Source organism: Hibiscus syriacus, unplaced genomic scaffold (genome assembly GCF_006381635.1).
Source record: "Hibiscus syriacus cultivar Baekdansim isolate YM2019G1 unplaced genomic scaffold, ASM638163v2 tig00110443_pilon, whole genome shotgun sequence".
In the NCBI taxonomy this organism is placed as follows: Eukaryota; Viridiplantae; Streptophyta; class Magnoliopsida; order Malvales; family Malvaceae; genus Hibiscus; species Hibiscus syriacus.
Genome location: NW_024062739.1, coordinates 734,949 through 754,055, shown reverse-complemented (window position 1 = coordinate 754,055; position 19,107 = coordinate 734,949). Strand labels below are relative to the sequence as shown.

General features: G+C 32.4%; 2 protein-coding genes across 2 annotated transcripts in view; both read left to right on the top strand.

Moving 5' to 3' along the window:
* The first annotated feature begins 852 nt into the window (after positions 1-852).
* LOC120125777 lies at positions 853-3,045 on the top strand. The gene has a single exon (XM_039144120.1). It carries the CDS (start codon positions 853-855, stop codon positions 3,043-3,045), a length of 2,193 nt encoding a protein of 730 aa, XP_039000051.1.
* Positions 1,383-19,107, top strand: part of LOC120125763 (peroxisomal membrane protein PMP22-like) — a 42,483-nt gene continuing 24,758 nt past the window's right edge. Inside the window, exons 1-2 of the mRNA XM_039144110.1 lie at positions 1,383-1,399; positions 6,884-6,908. The gene's annotated coding sequence lies outside the window, so the exon portion shown is untranslated. The remainder of the gene's footprint in view (positions 1,400-6,883; positions 6,909-19,107) is intronic.

Below are 19,107 nucleotides of genomic sequence, written 5' to 3'. Positions count from 1 at the left end.
TGTATATTTTAAAAGATTTAAAGATCTAAATCATGATTTTTAAAATTTTGAGGGGACCGTGGTCCCCACTAGCTTCTATTATGTTCCGCCATTGGGGCAACCCCAAGTGCAAGACCATGAAAATAAAGGGTTGGCATATCTTTCAAAATAGGCAAAGGAAGAACCTCAAATATTTCGAAAGGAAACTTTTTATAAATATCCTGAACTTGCAACTTCATATAACGTAAAGTTTCGATTCTAAACTTTGTAACATAAATAATCCCCACATCGTTTTGTTTCTCACTCAAAGAACAAAAAATATCAACTTTAAATTTAATTCACTATAACACGTTAATAATATTCTTTTTATCATAAGACTTAATTTATATAATTTTTATGTAGTTGTGTATTTCAAATGAATAAATATAAATACCTTACTTGTGAAATTTAGAATTATTTTATAAATATCCTAAACTTGCAGCATAAAATTTTGATTCTAAACTTTGTAACTTAAATGATCCTCAACCATTTTGTTGCTCACTCAAAGAATACGAGAATCAAATTTAGATTTAATTCACTATAATTTAGTAGTAATATTATTTTGTTTACTATAAGACTTAATTTACTCAAACTTTTTTATTAACCACTATGTTATAAATATATGCATTTACATATAATATCAAATCCTAAATATATATATATATAATTAAAATAAAAAGGAAAAGGAAGAGTATATATACTTTTCCTTCTTTTCAAGATTTGAAGGAATCACAAGTTTAATATAAACCCTAGTATGTGGGTTCTGAAAACCATGATAATCTTACACACATGATCTCATTCAGAGTTGAAACATACAGAAAAAGAGAGTTTGAGATGGAGTCTCAGAACTTTGGGCACCAACATCCAATGGTGTTCAACGAGGAGAGGAGCAATGAAACCAAAGAAGCTCATTGCGGGAGATGTGGAGAGACGGTGTCCGGTCCATTCTTCAGCTGTCCGGAATGTGGATTTTCACTCCACAACAAATGTGCGGAGGCACCTTCAGACATTGCTCACCCTTTCCATCGCCAACACCCTCTTCGTCTTCTACCAAAACCACCACCATACTATGGACGATGTATTTGTGATTTTTGCGGTGAAAAATGTGAGTTCTTTATTTATCATTGTTCTTGTGAAATAGACTTGCATATCAAATGTGCTTTATTTACCCTTAGCATAGCCGAAAAGAAAACTGAAGAGCTTAAACACATAGCCACCATTGAACCACCAGTGGTCCCGGGAGAGGGTGACAAATCACTTGAAAACTCTGTGTGTTTTGGGTGTTGGGAACCATTAGGAGAGTCTACATACTTTTCTATCGATTTTGGGTTCAACCTACACAAGAAATGTGCCCAACTACCCCATGAAATCAACCATCCCTTTCACAAACAACACCCTCTTGTTCTACAGTTTAATGGTGAACGTTCCTCCTGTAACATATGCCAACGGACACGACGTAGGGGATTTCTTTATTGTTGTTCACCGTGTAAGTTTCCTGTTCACATTAAATGTGCGGAGTTACCTTCTAAAATCAGTAACCCCTCCCATCGTAGACACGCTCTTGTTTTACAGTCTAACCATGAAAATATACCTTGCAAGGCATGTCAAGAAACCCAAAATGAGAAATTTGTTTATTCTTGTTCACCTTGTAAGTTTGCTCTTCATATCAAGTGCGCAACACCACCACCTTTCATTAAAGGAAAATATCATCAACACCCATTCGCTCTGGTCTGGAAAATAGCCTCGTTCATTTGCGATGCATGTGGCCTCGAAGGGAATTCAATTTCCTATATGTGCTCTGCATGCACCCTTGTAATCCATCAAAAATGCGCCTCAATACCTCCTATTATAAAAGTCCCACGGCATCATCACCCTATTTTTCACAACTATTTCCTCTCAGGAAATGAGTTTAAGAATCAGAATTGTGAGTTTTGTGACACCGAGGTTAATATAGACTATGGGAGTTACTATTGCTCAGATTGCAATTTTATTGCCCATGTGAAGTGTGCAATGGTAGAAGGCTGGTACGAAGTAATTGAGGCAAAAGATTTAGACGAGGGACGTGATGATGATTGGGCATCCATTAATCCCGTCACTCGTGTAATTGAGCAAAATGAGGGTGGAGAAATGACAAGAATAGAACATTTCAGTCATGCACATCATCTGATATTAAGTGACAATTTCATGGATAATGATAAGACTTGTGATGGTTGCATGCTACTCATCTCAACCTCATTTTACTATTGTTCCTCGTACTGTGACTTCTATCTTCACAAAACTTGTGCTGAATCACTCAGGAAGAAGTTGCGTTGGTCTCATCGACATCAACAAGGACTCAGCCTTGTTGTCGGCTACATTTTCAAATGCAGAGTTTGCGAATGTGAGAGTAGCGGCTTTGCCTATAAATGTGAAGCATGTAATTCGCGTTTTTGCCTTCCATGTGTGGTTAGCAGAGATTATAGAATCACACATCCAGCACATGAACACCCTCTCTTCTTTTTAAAAGAGGTCAAAGGGAATTGTAAAGGTTGCGGTAAATTATGGACAAACCTACACAGATGCAGGCGTTGTGATTTCAATCTGGACTTTTTTTGTCAATCATTGCCGCTTATAATTCGAGACAGGCGTGATGAACATCCGCTGGCACTCACATATCAGGAGGTCAATGATTATTCAAAATATCTTTACTGTGACATCTGTGAGAAAAAAAGAAATCCAAATCACTGGTTTTATCATTGTGCAACTTGTGATTTTTCTGCTCATCCACAATGTGTCCCTCAAAGCCGTCTGTTGATCAAACCTGGAAGCATGTCCAAAGCAGAAGGCCACCACCAACATCCTCTTACTTTTGTACGCAAGCCTCATTATTATCTTCAATGTCACAAATGCAGTAAGCTCTGCGAAGATTTGGCTCTCGAATGTGCAGACTCTACATGCAATTATACAGTCCATTGGGAATGTGTAAAGCCAGCTGAGTTCAACATTTATGAACCAGTTGCGCTTTACAAAACTCAAGCAGATCGCTAAAATTGGACGAAAACATGATTATCAAATACAAGGTATGCTCCTTTGTTAATTCCCCCTCTGTAAATATTTTTCTACTTTGATTTAACTTTGCAGTTTCAATCATGGCTCATCAACAATATTAATTATTTTTTCTTGGTTCCATTTTCTGTAAGGTTCAATGGGGATGGATCAAAGTAGCAGATTCAATTGTAAGATGTGAAAGCTTGGTTTCAACATGTCTGAACATGGAGTTGCATTGGTTCTGCTTGATTGCTGGTTTTATTGTGTTTATTTTCCTTGTCTGAAAAATAAAAGTGTGTTGTGTAAGAACTGTTACAAGATAATAAGTCACGTCTCACTTGTAAGTCATTTATAAGTGATGAAGTGAACGATTGCATTTTCTGTGTTTATTCATAAATAAATTAGAGGTTCTTCTCAAATTTGTTGCTTTTAATTTTTCTTCTTCTTCTCAAATTCACATTTTCCAATAATTTTTTTATAATATTAGCAAATAAAAAAATAAAGTGTTCAATTTTATATAATTTAAAAAACAATTGTAATTCATTTTCACTTTCACAAATAGAAAGAAAGTTGTCAAGACAAATATAATTAAGTATAGGAATTGATTCTAAACTTGCATCTTAATGCAAGGTAAAATTTTGATTCTAAACTTATAATTTAATTATCAACCTATTTTTTTAGAAAATCTAAAATGTTACTCTCTCGAAAAGAAGAATATTTTTATTGCTTTATATCTACAAATAACAATATCAATATCAATACTCGACTGGAGGGACGACAAACTAATCTGACAAGAAGTCATCTCCATTAACAATGAAAAGTAATAATAAAGGATTTAAATAGTGGTCGGTTATCTGAATAGCGATCATTATACAACGGTAAAGGTGTCGTCCGAAACTGTCATTTCACAATCACGATACCCACAATGTTCGTAATAGCACTAAGGTGCTCGAACTCAAGAGCTCAATAGATAACAACAAATCCCTTAACCAATAAGTTTGTCGCACTGAAAGTTATTATGGACACGTATAATTGAGTGTAGGAATTGATTCTAAACTTGCATCTTAATGTAAGGTAAAGTTTTGATTCTAAACTTACAATTTAATTATTAATCATGAGACAAGTTCTCCGGTGTCTTGAATGGTCAGACAAGATGTCAGAGAACGGTGATTTTAGTGTCTACATGATATATGGATAAAACTATAAAACTTTCGTCTTTGGATGACGAAGATAAAATAAAAAATAAAATGAATGTCATGTCAACACAAATCAATCCACACCAGCACATGTGGCTTCCATGTTACTTTTCATTTATGATTTAACGCTCAAGTGATCAAAATAGGAACAAATTAAAAAAATTGGTGAGTAAATTGAAAATATTTAAATTTGAATGATCAAAATAAGAGTGAGAAGAAAGTTGAGTGATGGATTTCATAATTTGCCCAAAAATATATAAGAATATAAGTTAATATAAAGGTAAGTTTTCAATTAGTCCCTTCCAAAAAAAATTATTTCAATTATGGTTCCTTAAAAAAAATGGAACTTCATCCATGAGGTCTCATACCATTTATATAACACATTCTAGCTGGTTCTTTCATATCCCTTTTTTCGTTATGAATATAATTTTTCCTTATTTTTCTATATTTTTTTTCAAAATGGTTGAATCGAATTAAAATATAGAATCAAAAGACAATGGACTAATTAATTAGGGTTGATTTAAGTGGTAAACAACTTGATATCCCTTAAGTATGGTCTCAAGTTTGAGTCTTTGTATATGTAAAAAAATCTCTATTGGGAGACTCACCCACTAAAAACAGGTATGCAACGTGGGTCCATCCAGATTATTCAAGATAAAACTTTAGAACCGAGAGCGGAAAAAAATCACCAATGACGATGAAAGTAATCTATGTTCCACATCTATCGCAATGTCGTGATACTCTTTAAACTTTCATTTGCCACGAATTCCAAAATTATAGCCTTGGAAATTTATGTTTGATCAACAAGTTAACAGTTTGACTAGATTTAGATGTTGAATATTTCTTAAAAACTTGCATAGGAATGTTTGTTGGATTAAAATCTATATTTATAGATACATATTTTTAACGTATATGGTTATCATAAAATATGAAATAAATCAAGTGATCAATTATGTTATAAAGTCATAAGGTATTAGAAGTATTGTGGAAATAAAAGTGTAAATAGTATCAAAGTTGTATTTATAATTCGACGAGGGACAGAGTTATATGTACAAACAATAAATAATTCTTAAATTAGCTAGAAATAAATCATTTTGTATTTTATCTTATCCACATCAGAGAGTTTATACTAAAAAAAACTAATTATATCTTCTTGAAAGATCACAACTAAGAGAGATTCAAAGATTTCAACCGATTAATTCAGGCACGCTTCCTCATCTAATATTTTATTCTTGATGATTTTACATAATTTGATTATATATGGTTGTTTTTATATTTATTATGATTTGGTTCTAACAAATGATATCACCACCCTGTCACATTACATCTTTAGTTGATGATTCGTGATTTCTTTTCATGGTTCTTGATATTAAAATTTGGTAATTTCCTTGAACACTTGGTTTTATGTTAAATATTTACTTTAGTGTACCGAAAATTGTTAGCTTAACTTCGAAAGAAATAACAAACGAGTAATCCTTTTCGGTATGAATTCAAAGGTTTTAGTTGGGCTATTAATTTAGTTATTTTGCTTTTGAATAAGCTATTGACATCTTCTGAATTATAGCTACTAAGTATTTGGTTAAATTCTAGAAATTATGATGCATTTGGTTTGACTTTTTTCCTTAAAAGTTTTACATAAATTTTTTAAGACATGTTTAAAGAATTTTTCGTGAAACAATAAGAGATTTAAGTTCTTTATTTTTAATAATGTTATTTAAACAATCTTATTATGAGTTACTTCGAAACCATTACATAATTAGAAAATTCATTTTTTTTTTGACTGTTATAGATTATAGAATATATATTTGGCATTGAAATATACGATTCAGTTTGATTAAAATTTTAATTCATTAGTACGCATTCTGATTTTTTTACTTCTGGTTAAATATTATTTTTTTTTAATTCGGTTTGTATTTTGTATTTTACGAAGTTATGAATTAAATGAATGTCTAAGGAATTTTCCAGAAACAATCAAAGACTTGAGTTTTCGTTTTTTGATAGCACTATTTATGTAACCTTATTTTTGGGTTATTTAGAAATTGTAGTGCAATAAAAAAATTTAGTTTTGATCTTTGATAATTACGGAAATATTAAATTTGAATATTAATATTTATTTTGAGACAACTTAATTAAAGCATTAAGTCTTTAAAGTGATCTCTATTGTGGAAAATGTTTTATTTTTAAAATATGAAGGTTATATACATGTAACTTGGGATATGTTAGTATTGCTTGGCCCAAAGGAAGATTAATAGTTGACATAATGACATTTGCAACTTTGGTAATAAACATGTAATAATATTCGATTTGATGTGTGAGTAATAAATCAACCCAAAGATTTTTGCTCGATATGTTCTTATTATCAGTGTTTGATTACCACACCAGATATCACTTAAAGTGAATATTTTGTCTAAAGATAAAATATTAATAAAGTGTCTGATATCTTGAGATGAGGCTTAAATGTATTCAAAATTATTATTTTGGTTATCTTTTAGTATAATTGAAATTTTATATTAAGAGAAATTAATTGATTGACAATATTTATATGATTTTATTTATATTGTCAATGCAATATATATATACATACTCAATTCGATTTGATCAAAATTTCAGATTTGATTGTTGTTTATTAGAATATATATATATTGAAACAAATTAATTCATTATTTGACTAAGTCTAATATTTTGATAGATTAGTTGAAACAAAATACCGCCAAAGTGACCTCTTTTGTGTAAATTGATTTCTGTAAAATATTAAGATGATTATGTGTTTCTTGTGATTCATACATTGTTGAAGAATCGGGCAAAGTAAACGAAAGAACACAAGAATTTTAATGAGGTTCGATAATGTTCTTACGTCCTCGGTGCCTAGACGGCGCTAGAAGTTTTATTTAATATCTCATAGGTTTAGGTTACATCTCTATTTATAATAGAAAACCCTGGTATATAATACCTTACAAATCTCCACCTTGGCAAATATCCTGCCCCTTAGGAAAGATTCAATGTGGGTTGGGTTACCTTAATTCTTTAACAACTCGAAACATTCAACAAGTCTAAGCAATACTTGAACTTGTCTATCATAACTGGCTTGGTGAACATATCAGCGGCATTCTCATCAGTATGTACCTTTTGAAACAAAACCTCTCCAGATGCAACCAACTCTCTGATCTTGTGAAAACGTACATCAATATGCTTAGTTCTAGCACGATATACCTGATTCTTAGCCAAGTGAATAGCACTTTGATTGTCGCAAAGCAACTGAACTCCACCTTGCTGAACTCCCAACTCCTTCACTAAACCAGTTAGCCATAAAGATTCTTTTGCAGCTTCAACCGCTGCCATGTATTCAGCTTCAGTTATAGATAGTGCCACAACATATTGAACAGTAGACTTCCAACAAATAGGTCCTCCACCAAGAGTAAAAACATACCCTGTCGTAGATCTTCTATTATCCAAGTCACTTGCATAGTCTGAATCCACATATTCTACAACCAAAGGATTATCCCGCTGACTACCAAAAACAATACCATGTCCCACAGTACCCTTTAAGTACTGAAATATCCACTTGACTGCTTCCCAATGTTGCTTACCTAGTTTAGACATGTACTTACAAACTTGACTAATAGCATGAGCTAAATCAGGACAAGTACATACTATTGCATACATCAAGCAGCCAACAACATTAGAATACAGAACCTTTTCCATATCTTCAGCTTTCTTATCTGTCTTAGGGCATTGTTCTGATGAGAGCTTAAAGTGGTTCGCCAATGGAGTGCTAACTGGTTTTGCGTCCTCATCGCAAAACTTTCTAGCATTTTCTCAACATAACCCCTTTGAGATAGCCACAGTTTCCTTGAGTCTCTGTCCCTGAAAATTTCCATTCCAAGAATTTTCTTTGCATCACTAAATCTTTCATATCAAATTCCTGACTCAATAAGATTTTCAAACCGATAACATTATCCATGTTCTTCGCAACAATCAACATATCATCAACATACAGTAACATAAAAATAAAAGAACCATCATCAACATACACAACAATCATACTCACATCGGTTGTAGCCAATCGTGATCATATAGGAGTCAAACCGTTTATACCACTGTCTCGGAGACTGTTTCAACCCGTACAAAGATTTCTTCAATCTGCAAACTAAATGCTCGTTTTCAGGTTGAGTGAAACCTTCAGGCTATCGCATGTAGATCTGCTCATCTAAATCACCATGCAAAAAGGCAGTTTTAACATCCATCTGCTCTAAATGCAAATCCCAACTAGCCACCAATGCAAGTACTGCTCGGATTGAAGTGTGTCTGACCACAGGAGAAGAAATTTCATCATAATCAACTCCTTTCTGCTGTGAAAAACCCTTTGCAACCAATCGACTTCTTACCCTCAGGAAGGGAACTAACTCCCATGTACGATTGCGTTTCAAAGACTCCATCTCCTTAAGTCATTTTCCTGACTAGTAACTGCATCATGAAAAGTAACCGGATCATCACTGCTAACATTAAGTGCAAAAGATACCAAGTCTTCAAAACCCAATCTGTTCGGAGGCTTTATATTTGTCCATCTCACCCTGTCTCTAGCGAGACTATAATCCTGCAAATCATCCTTAGAGGAACCACTAGAAGTCGATTGAGAAGTTTTTATTTTCTCAACTGGAAACTGCTCGAAATCCACCACTGTCGTGCCTGTCTTCTGCTGTAACATGGACTGTTCATCAAAAATAGCATCTCTACTGATCACAATTTTCTTCGCAACTGGATCCCAGAACTTGAATCCTTTGACACCTTTTTTCTAACCTATAAAAATGCACTCCTTCGATTTTGCATCAAGTTTGGATCTCTCATCAGCAGGTACATACACATAAGCAGGACAACCAAAAATCCGTAAGTGATCAAAACTAACTTCATGACCAGTCCATACCTCTTCTGCAACTTTCCCAACCAATGATGCCCTTGGCGATCTATTGATAAGATAACACGCCATGTTAACAGCCTCAGTCCAGAAGTGTTTTGGAAGCCCTGCATTCAACCGCAAACATCTGGCTCTTTCATTCAACGACCTATTCATCTGTTCCGCAATACCATTCTGTTGTGGTGTCTTGCGCACTGTAAAATGCCTCTTAATCTCGTGCTCCTTACAGAAGTTTAGAAACTGTGTATCTGTGTACTCCGTACCATTGTCAGACCAAAAACACTTAATTTTTCATCCTGTTTGGTTTCCTACCTCAGCTTTCCACAGCTTGAACTTCTCAAAAATGTCAGACTTTTGTTTCAAAAATTACACCCAAACTTTCTTTGAAAAATCATCAATAAATGTAACATAATACCTAGATCCACCCAAAGATGATGACGTGGAATTCCCCCATACATTAGAATGCACATAATCAAGAATATCTTTAGTTGTGTGTTTCATAGTCTTGAAACGAACTTTAGTCTGTTTACCAAGAACACAATACTTACAAAAATCGAGCTTACAGCTTTTAACACCATGCAATATATTTTTTTTATGTAATTCAGCCATACCACATTCATTAAGATGAGCAAGACGCATATGCCACAATTTGGTTTCTTCTTATACACCCATTTGCAACCAATCGACTTCTTACCCTTAGGAATGGGAACTAACTCCCATGTACGATTGTGTTTCAAAGACTCCATCTCCTCAAACATGGTAATGATCTTCTTATACCAATTGTTAAAGAATCGGGCAAAGTAAATGAAAGAACACAAGAATTTTAACGAGGTTCGGTAATGTGCTTACGTCCTCGGTGCCTAGGCGGCATTAGAAGTTTTATTCAATATCTCATGGGTTTAGGTTACATCTCTATTTATAATAGAAAACCCAGGTGCATAATTACAAAATTAACCATATACCGTACCACGGGGGCTACCCCAACCCACATAATCGTAACCCCTACTACGAGACTTTCTTTGTAAGGATAATTAATGTTCACTTCGCTCCATCCCCTTTCCTCTTTACCGATATATTTATGAGTCATACCTTGCATACATTTATTAATTTGCCCGAAGGAAAGTTAATATTTGGTCGGATTTCAAACGACACATGTGGTAATAATATGTGACAATTATAAGGTATTTTATGTGAGCATTACATTAGTCCAAAGATTAGTCTTTTGTTCGACTTAATTTATTGTCAATGTTTGATTACTACAACAATAATACCGTTTACTGTTAATATTATTGTCTAAAGACTTGATATTGATGTAGTGTTTGGTATATTGAGACATGAATTAGCCATTATTTTTTAATTTATTTGCTTACTTAAGAATATTAATGTGAGCTTAAATTTTATTTATGTTTTGTTCTATTTTTAGTTAATTATTTATTTATTTCTATCATAATATATGTTAATATATATTTTATACACATGCTTAGGAAAACAAATTTTAATGAATGGTAAATTGCACTTACATAAGGTTTTGGTTGTATGAAAATAGACTTTGCTTTAAGGAAATAATAATTTTCACCACCTATGGGGGATAACATCTTTAATTGGTATAAGGGATTTTGAGAGATGCTATTTGTTCAAATTACATGAGTCTTGTAATCATGAAGCAAAATATTTTAGATGCCTTTAGGGGCACATAAATTGAAAAGATTACTTAGGCCAATAATTTTCTTGACGAAATTGAGAAATGTTTTTCCAAAAACAATAAGGTTTAAATGACATAACTTTTAACTTCTTTGATGTCTATAAATTATAAGGTTCAAGAAAATAAGAGGGGAGTACATTATGAATATGTTTCATATTATTTCAAGACTTAAGGCACTTAAGATTGAGTTTTTTACTTTGAAGAATTATTTGTTCTTATGATATCAGTATCGCTTCTTATAGAGTTTAATCAACTCAAAGAGAGAAAACTCTAAATGAGCTCATTTTTCATTGTGTGTAAGATGAAGAAAGGTTGAAGATAATAAGTTTAAAAGTACTCATTTTACAAGTACATATAAAGATAAAGGTAAAAAAAATCAGAATGTAGTTATTAAGGGGTCCAACGTAAAAGAGACAATAATATGATACAAAGGGTTTTCTCTTTTGTAATAAGTTAGGACATATGAGGAGAAATTGAATTCTAAAATATTAAACAACTACTTTGGTTATTCTGAGAGATTTAAGGGTTATATGTTTTATGATCTCACGATTAAAAATATTTTAAGGTTACATCTATAACATTATTTTTGAGGATGTTGAATTTGGAGGGAGAAATAAGGTTTGAGGAATTGCTTCTAATTCCTATTATCACCTTTTATTATATTCATGTTTTCATACATGCCATTAATCAAGAAGTGAATCTAGAACCATAACAAGATAAACTTGAACATCTCCCCATTTAAGATGAGAAATTGTTTCAGAAGAACAAACTCAACAACCTCGAAGAACAAGTGTCATTAAGAAGGTCCATGATATGAGAGAAATGTTATTTAAATGATTATGTTGCATTTCTCCAAGAAATAAGGATGACAGTGGAATGAAAAAGGATGATCTAATCAACTTTTGTCATGTCATAAAAGTTTTGACTCTAAAAAAAATGTCATGTAAGAAAACTATAAGTTTTATACAAGATAATGAAGTTTGAGAAATTGTCTCATTACCTGAATGTGCAAAGTTAATTAGTTGCAAATGGATATTTAAAACCAAAATATATGCAAACGGTGATGTTGACAGGTATAAGGCAAATCTTGTATCTAAAGGATATACTCAAAAATAATACATTAATTTTGTAGAGACTTTCTCTTTGATTTCATTTAAAGAAACTTTCATCATACGATACTTGTTGCTTATATCTGATTTTGAGTTTCATAAGTTGGATTTCAAAATTGTGTCTCTCAATGGTAACATTGATGAGATGATTTATATTATGCAATTATAAAATTGTCTTATGATACAAAATTAAGGATTTACAAATTAGAAATTCATTTATGAGCATATTACTCATATGAGTGTAATATCATTTAAGGATATTTAGTTATAGTGAGAGTTTGTAACTTTAAAAATGTATGTTTGTTATAAACACAATTTCAGTTACTTTAGTTTAAGTATGTTTATTTTAAGATTATTTTATGCAGAAATAAAGTTTACTTTGATTTATTCACACTATGGTTTTCGTAAAATTTGATCTCACTGATGTTTAAAGAGGACAAATTGAAAATAGACATGTACGATTCATATTGCATGTAATTTCCATGCTACGCTCCATGATTCATATATGTCATTTGGTTGTGTTTGTATATGTGATCATTTATGGGTCTAGTCATGATTGATATGACAAAGGTCGCTTTAATTCTATATGGATACAGTTGATGGACGAGATTGTTATAGAATACCTATTGCATGATAACAAATATTGAGCTCAGTTATACTTTTATCATGAAACATATATTGCCCAAGTAGAAGATTATTGGATTAAAATTCATAGTTATGGGCACATACTTTTAACGTAAATTTTTATCATAAAATATGAAATAAATTAAGTGACCAATTATGTTATAAAGTCATAAGGTATTAAAAGTATCATGGAAATAAAAGTGTAGATTCTACTAAAATTGTATTTATAATTTGATGAGGGACATAGTTATAAGTACAAATAATAATTGATTCTTAAATCAGCTATATAAATGGGTTATGGTCCCTAAGAAATAGATTATCTCATATTTTCTCTTATCCCCATTAGAGAGTTTATACTCAAGAGAACTTTATCTTCTTGGAAGATCACAATCAAGAGAGATTCAAAGATTTCAATTGATTAATTCAGGTACACTTCTACATCTAGTATTTTATTCTTGATGATTTGGCATGATTAGATCGTGATTATTTTCATATTTATTATGATTTTATTCTAACATTGTTACCTTGGAGATTAATCTGGCTTAAATTTAGAGAACGAAGTTGTCTCAATTATCTGAATTGGCTCGGATATTGCCTTCCAAACTGTTACTGAATAGGTTAATGATAGCAAAGTGGTGGTGGATTAATGAACGTTGCTATTATTGAAGAATCAAACCTAGAAAGCTCTAGACTCGATGAAGAATAAAGGGGAAGGAATAGGGGAGGGTGGAGCCATCAACTAGGGTTCTTTAGGGTTTCTTTTAGGTGTTGGAAACAAGGTAAGAAACAATATTATAACAATATAAAAAAATATAAAAAAAAAACTTAAAATAAATTATGATAATCAAGATATCAAAAGATCTCCCTTGTGAAGGTGAAGGATAAAAGGGGATGATGGGAAGGTTGGATTTGTGGAAAATAGATGGATAACGTCGTATCGAACCCTCCTAGTCATAATAAAAAGGCAAACTCAATAATATGACTCTAACCAACCCTTCTAGTCATGATGAAAAGCAAAATTGGAGTGTGAACATTAATCTCCATCACAAGAACTTGAAAAAACTCCAGGAGAAGAATTTTCGAAGGCACAAGTACTAGCAGTTACAAAGATATACTCAAGTTGTATTAATATTCAAGAAAATATGTTTAAAATTGTGAGAGAAGTATACTTTATATAGGAAAAGGAGTCCTAGTCCTAACATGACTAAAGAGTAAAGATAATGTTTTGATTTTATCCTAATTCTATTAAAATAATAATAAAATAAGGATAATGTTTTAACTTGATCTAAATTCCTACTAAAATAATAAATATAATCCTAAAAGATAATTCATCATTCTATATTAAATTTTATTTCAAATAATCAATAAAAATATTGAAATTTTGTAATATTTACAAAATCACATATTAATCTCGTATAGGAATTTCTGCATGCGTTGTCTTCACTAAAATGAACATATCTTGAGTTCCCAAAATTGGATTGATGCGATTCAAGAACCGTTACAAAACTAAGAGACAGAAGGTTGTATTTCAAGAGGACATATTGACAGGATAACAACTGGATCCCCTTCAAAAAAGTCGTTGAAAATATGTTGCTATTAGGCCCTTACATATGAATGCTTGAATTGTGATTTGAAGCTTGTCTTTAACAAGTTTGGTCCGAACTCGTGTGATAGGACCAATTGGTATAGTAAATCCATAATCCTTAGCTTTAAGGCATGTGGTGTATGTATCATCTCCCCCTTTCTTAAAAGGATTCTTCAAATAATCTGAAATATCAAAAGGAGACAAGTTAGAAACATTAAAGGAGGCAAGGGAATGAGATCCAAAGTAGTTAGTGGGTTAAAACCATAAACTATTTCGAATGGAGAGTAACTTGTTGTAGAGCGAATAGATAAGTTATAAGAAAACTCAACAAAAGGTAAACATTTTTCCCAGTTATGAGTGTTCTTACCTACCACGGTTCTTAGTAAAGATCCTAAAATCTGATTGATTACTTCAATTTGTCCATCGATATGAGGATGAAAAACGGTGGAATATAGGAGTTTTGTTCCAATCTTACCCCATAATACCTTCCAAAAGTGGTTGATGAACTTAGTGTCATGATCGAACACAATAGTGTGAGGAATGCCATAAAGGATAACTATTTCTCAAAAGAATAAATTAGCAACGTGTGTGGCATCGTCCATTTTATGGCAAGAAATAAAGTGTGATATCTTTGAGAATATATCCACAACCAAAAAAACACTATCACGCCCTTTTCTTGGTACGGGGTAGGCCAAGTATAAATTCCATCGATAAATCGATCCAAGGAGAAGAAGAAATCAATAAAGGTGTGTACAAACCATTAGGATATACCTTTTACTTTGCTTGTCTGCACTGATGCATGATGCACAAATCTTCTCCACTATTTTGCGCATGTGTGGCTAAAAGAAGTGTTCAATGACCATGTCGAGTGTTTTTTGAACACCGAAGTGTCCCATGAGTCCTCCGACATATGACTCATGAACCAATAACTTTCGCAAAGAGCCTTGTGGTATACACAACATGTTCATACGAAAAAGAAAACCATCTACAAGATAAATCTTTTTAAAAGCACCTTTTAAACATTATGTATAAATCTAAGAAAAATCCAGATCGTTAGGATAAAGTTCTTTGATATGTACAAAACCCAGAATATTAGCATGTGTTTGAGTGATAAGCGTGTATCATCGAGATAATGCATCAGGTATGATGTTATCTTTCCCTTGTTTATATTTTATGATGTAAGGAAAAGATTCAATGAACTCAACCCATCGAGCATGTCATTTGTTTTTAATCTCATGAAGGTGCTTGGAGTGTTTGTGAGTCCAAAGGGCATAACAAGCCATTTATACAAGCTTTATCTTGAATGATGTTTTCCATTAGTCACCTTCTTTCATTCAAATTTGATGGTAACCACCCTTCAAGTCAATTTTGGTGAAGATATATGCACCATGTAGTTCATCAAACATATAATCTAGGTGTAGAATATGATGCCCATATTTGATTGTGATCCGATTGATAGGTCGGCAATCTACACAAATTTGGAATGTGTCATCTTTCTTTAGAACTAGAATGACATGAACCAAACAAGGACTAAGACTCTCACGGATGTGTCCTTTTTGTAACAATTCGTTCCAATTCCTTCATTTCTTCATGATTACATTAGTAAGTGGTGCAGTTTGGTATGGCCGATACGGGGATGATATCGATTTGATGCTCGATTCCTCTTGTAGGTGGTAAACCATCCGGTGGGTTACTTAAGACATCTTTAAAATCCTGTAATAGAGAAGAAAATACACTAGTCAAATCTATGATGTTAGTGATAGTTAATAAAATAGAGTCATTGAAACGAAATAGAATGCATGGATTATTTTGAAAAAAGATCTCTCTCCTGTCTTTTTCACTCCCATAAATATTTTGAGAAACTCTTTTATTTTCACATTGAGAATCACTCACCACCCGTGGGTCATTTGGTTGGCTTTTATCGGTTGTGATCTCTTTTGACTTTTGTTTCAAGTTCCCAATCTCCTTGCGAATTTGTCGTTGATCTATGAGAATCTCTTTAGGGGTAGATGGTGATACATGCATCACAAGGCTCACATCAAAGGAAGAAGTAAAAACTCTTCCTTAATACGTGATTTTGTAAATATTACGAATTTTCAAAAAATTTATTGATTATTTGTAATATAATTTAACATAGTATGATGCATTATCTTTTAGGATTAGATTCATTATTTTATTAGGAATTAAGGTTGAGTTAAAACATTATTTTTAGTTATTATTATTTTATTAGGAATTAGAGTTAAAACATGTTTAGTTTTTTATTATTTTATTCATTAGTTATTTAGGACCTTTAGAAATCAGCTCCTATATAAAGTAGGCTTCATTCAACTTTCTAAAACATATTTCTTTGATTAATAACATAACGAGATTTTGTTTTTGCAAGTGTTGATTGCCTTGTGCCTTCGAAGCTTTTTCTCCTAGAGTTCTTTCAAGTTCTTATGAGAAAGATTAATCTTCACACTCCAATTTTCCTTTTCATTACGACTATGAGGGTTCGATTGGACACTTATCCATCTATTTTCCATAAATTCATCCTCACCATCATCATCTTTACCGTTCACCTTCATAAGGGAGATCTTTTGATTTCTTGATTATCATACTTTACTTTTAAGTTCTTTATATTTTGTTTATATTGTTCTTTATCTTTTGTTTATATTGTTCAAATATTATTCCTTACCTTTTTTTCATCATCTAAAAGAAACCCTAAAGAACCCTAGTTATTATCGCTATCTTCCCCTATTCATTTCCCATGGTTTTTCATTGAGTCTAGAGATTTCTAGGTTTAATTCTTCAACAAGAGAAATGTTCATTAATCTTCCACCGCTTCCCTATAAATTGGTATCATATTTGGGTCGATTCTTGAAAAAAATCAAGCAATTGTGCTTGTTCTTGCATAGAAAACCACCAAGGTACCTCAACGGAGCTAGTTTGCAAAAGATTCATCTTTTTAGGTTCTTTTTTTAATTTTAATTTTAATTTATATTCAAATACTTCTTGTTAGTTTGCTATTTTTCATCCAAAAAGGAAAAAAAAAGGAAAAAAGGGCCGAAAAATTAAAAAGCCAAAATAAATCACAAAAAAATTCAAAAATTGCAAACAAAGTAATTTAGGGCTTATTTTATCCATATCTCATATTCATCCTAAGGGTAATCTCCAGTCCAAAATTCACCCCAATCGGAGTTCATTAGAACCTTCAAATACATCATTCAAGTTTCATCGACAGATTCAGTCTAGAATCTTGTCGAATTTCTTGAAAAATCTAAAAGAGAAATTTTTTGGTGAAAATTTCTAGATTGAAACTAAATATATTGAAGATCATTAAAAAAATCAAAATTTTTGGAGATTAATAACACCTTCGAACAAAGCGATCACGAAAAATAGATTGTTTGAGGACTCACCGTTTAACAGAGTCTATTGGATACTATTGAAGGTATTTGGTTATGAAAATTTATATGTGGTTTATACACACATTGAAGAACATTAAAAAAAAATTTCAAAATTTTTGGATACCAGTAATCCCCTCAAAAACATTGCTCAAGTTGACCTAGCGTTTTCTAGGTTTCTGGTTTGATTCTTCTTTTTTTCTTTGACTCTTAGTGTTTTGGGTTCTTTTGTTTTGATTTTTATTGTCCTTTTACATTATCTAAAACATTATCTTCCTTGTGTTAGTAAGAATAAAGAGTTTTAATATTTCGTCCTTATTTGCATTCTCGTTCTCTTGGAGTCTAACCTTTATTTGGCCTGTTAGAGATTTTAGGTTTTCTTATCGACTTTGCTAGTAATCAAACTCTGATACGAACTGTGGAAGATTAATTGGTAGAGTGAGTTTTAAATAGTATAAGATCGGCTTACTTGCCTCTCGTTGTATTATTTTTTTGGAGTGACTAGTGAGGTTTATTGTTTTCTTTTATTTTTATTTTTCTTTCACTTTAAAATTTTCTTTTGGGTGTTATGATTTCAAGATGAGCGACAATAACAACGAGATACTTATGACTATCTTAGCCACACTTGAACGACTCACAACTCAATTTGAAACAAGATTTGATCAACTTAACAATGTCGTGAGAGAATGACAATAACTACAACTGGATCTACCAAACTAGAATCCAAGACCAAACAATGATGAACTTTTGGTCCCCATGCAAGCACAACCACGTTTCCAAGTACTCGAAGTCTTTGTAAAACCAAAGTTCATGATCCCGTCTTTCAGAGGAGACAACGATCCGGACAAGCACATTTGGGAAGGAAAAGTTGATCTCATGTTCTCATACCATGACTGCCCCCAAGCTGAACAAGCTCTTCTCATCACCTTGGAATTCGAAGGATATGCTTACATTTAGTAGATGCAAACAAGGAAAAAGATCGACAGCTTCCAAATTCAACCAATCACTTATTGGACCAACCTCAAACAAACCATGAGGAATCAATTTCTACCGATACATTATACACGAGAAATTAAACAATGACTACATCCACTTTGACAAGGTAGAAGTTCAGTTGAAGATTACTACAAAGAGATGCAATCATTACTAAATAAGACTAACATAACCGAAGAAAAAGAGGACACCGTGTCAAGATTCATCGTCAGCTTAAACTCAAACATCATTGATCTTCTTGACCTCTATGGGTACGAAAACCTTACAGATACACTAAATAAGGCAATGACAATCGAAGCACAAATCCAAAGGAGATTTCGGTTCAGAGAACATTACCAAGGTACTTCATCCTCTTACCAAGGTAATCCTTCAAATCCTTCCTTATCTTATACTCCATCCTCTCTAAAAAATATTCGAGAGATGACAAACCCCCCAAAGAGATTCTTATAGATCAACAATGAATTCACAAGGAGATTGGGAACTTGAAACAAAAGGAAAAAGAGGTCACAACCGATAAAAGCCAAACAAATGACTCTCGGGTAGTGAGTGAACCTAATT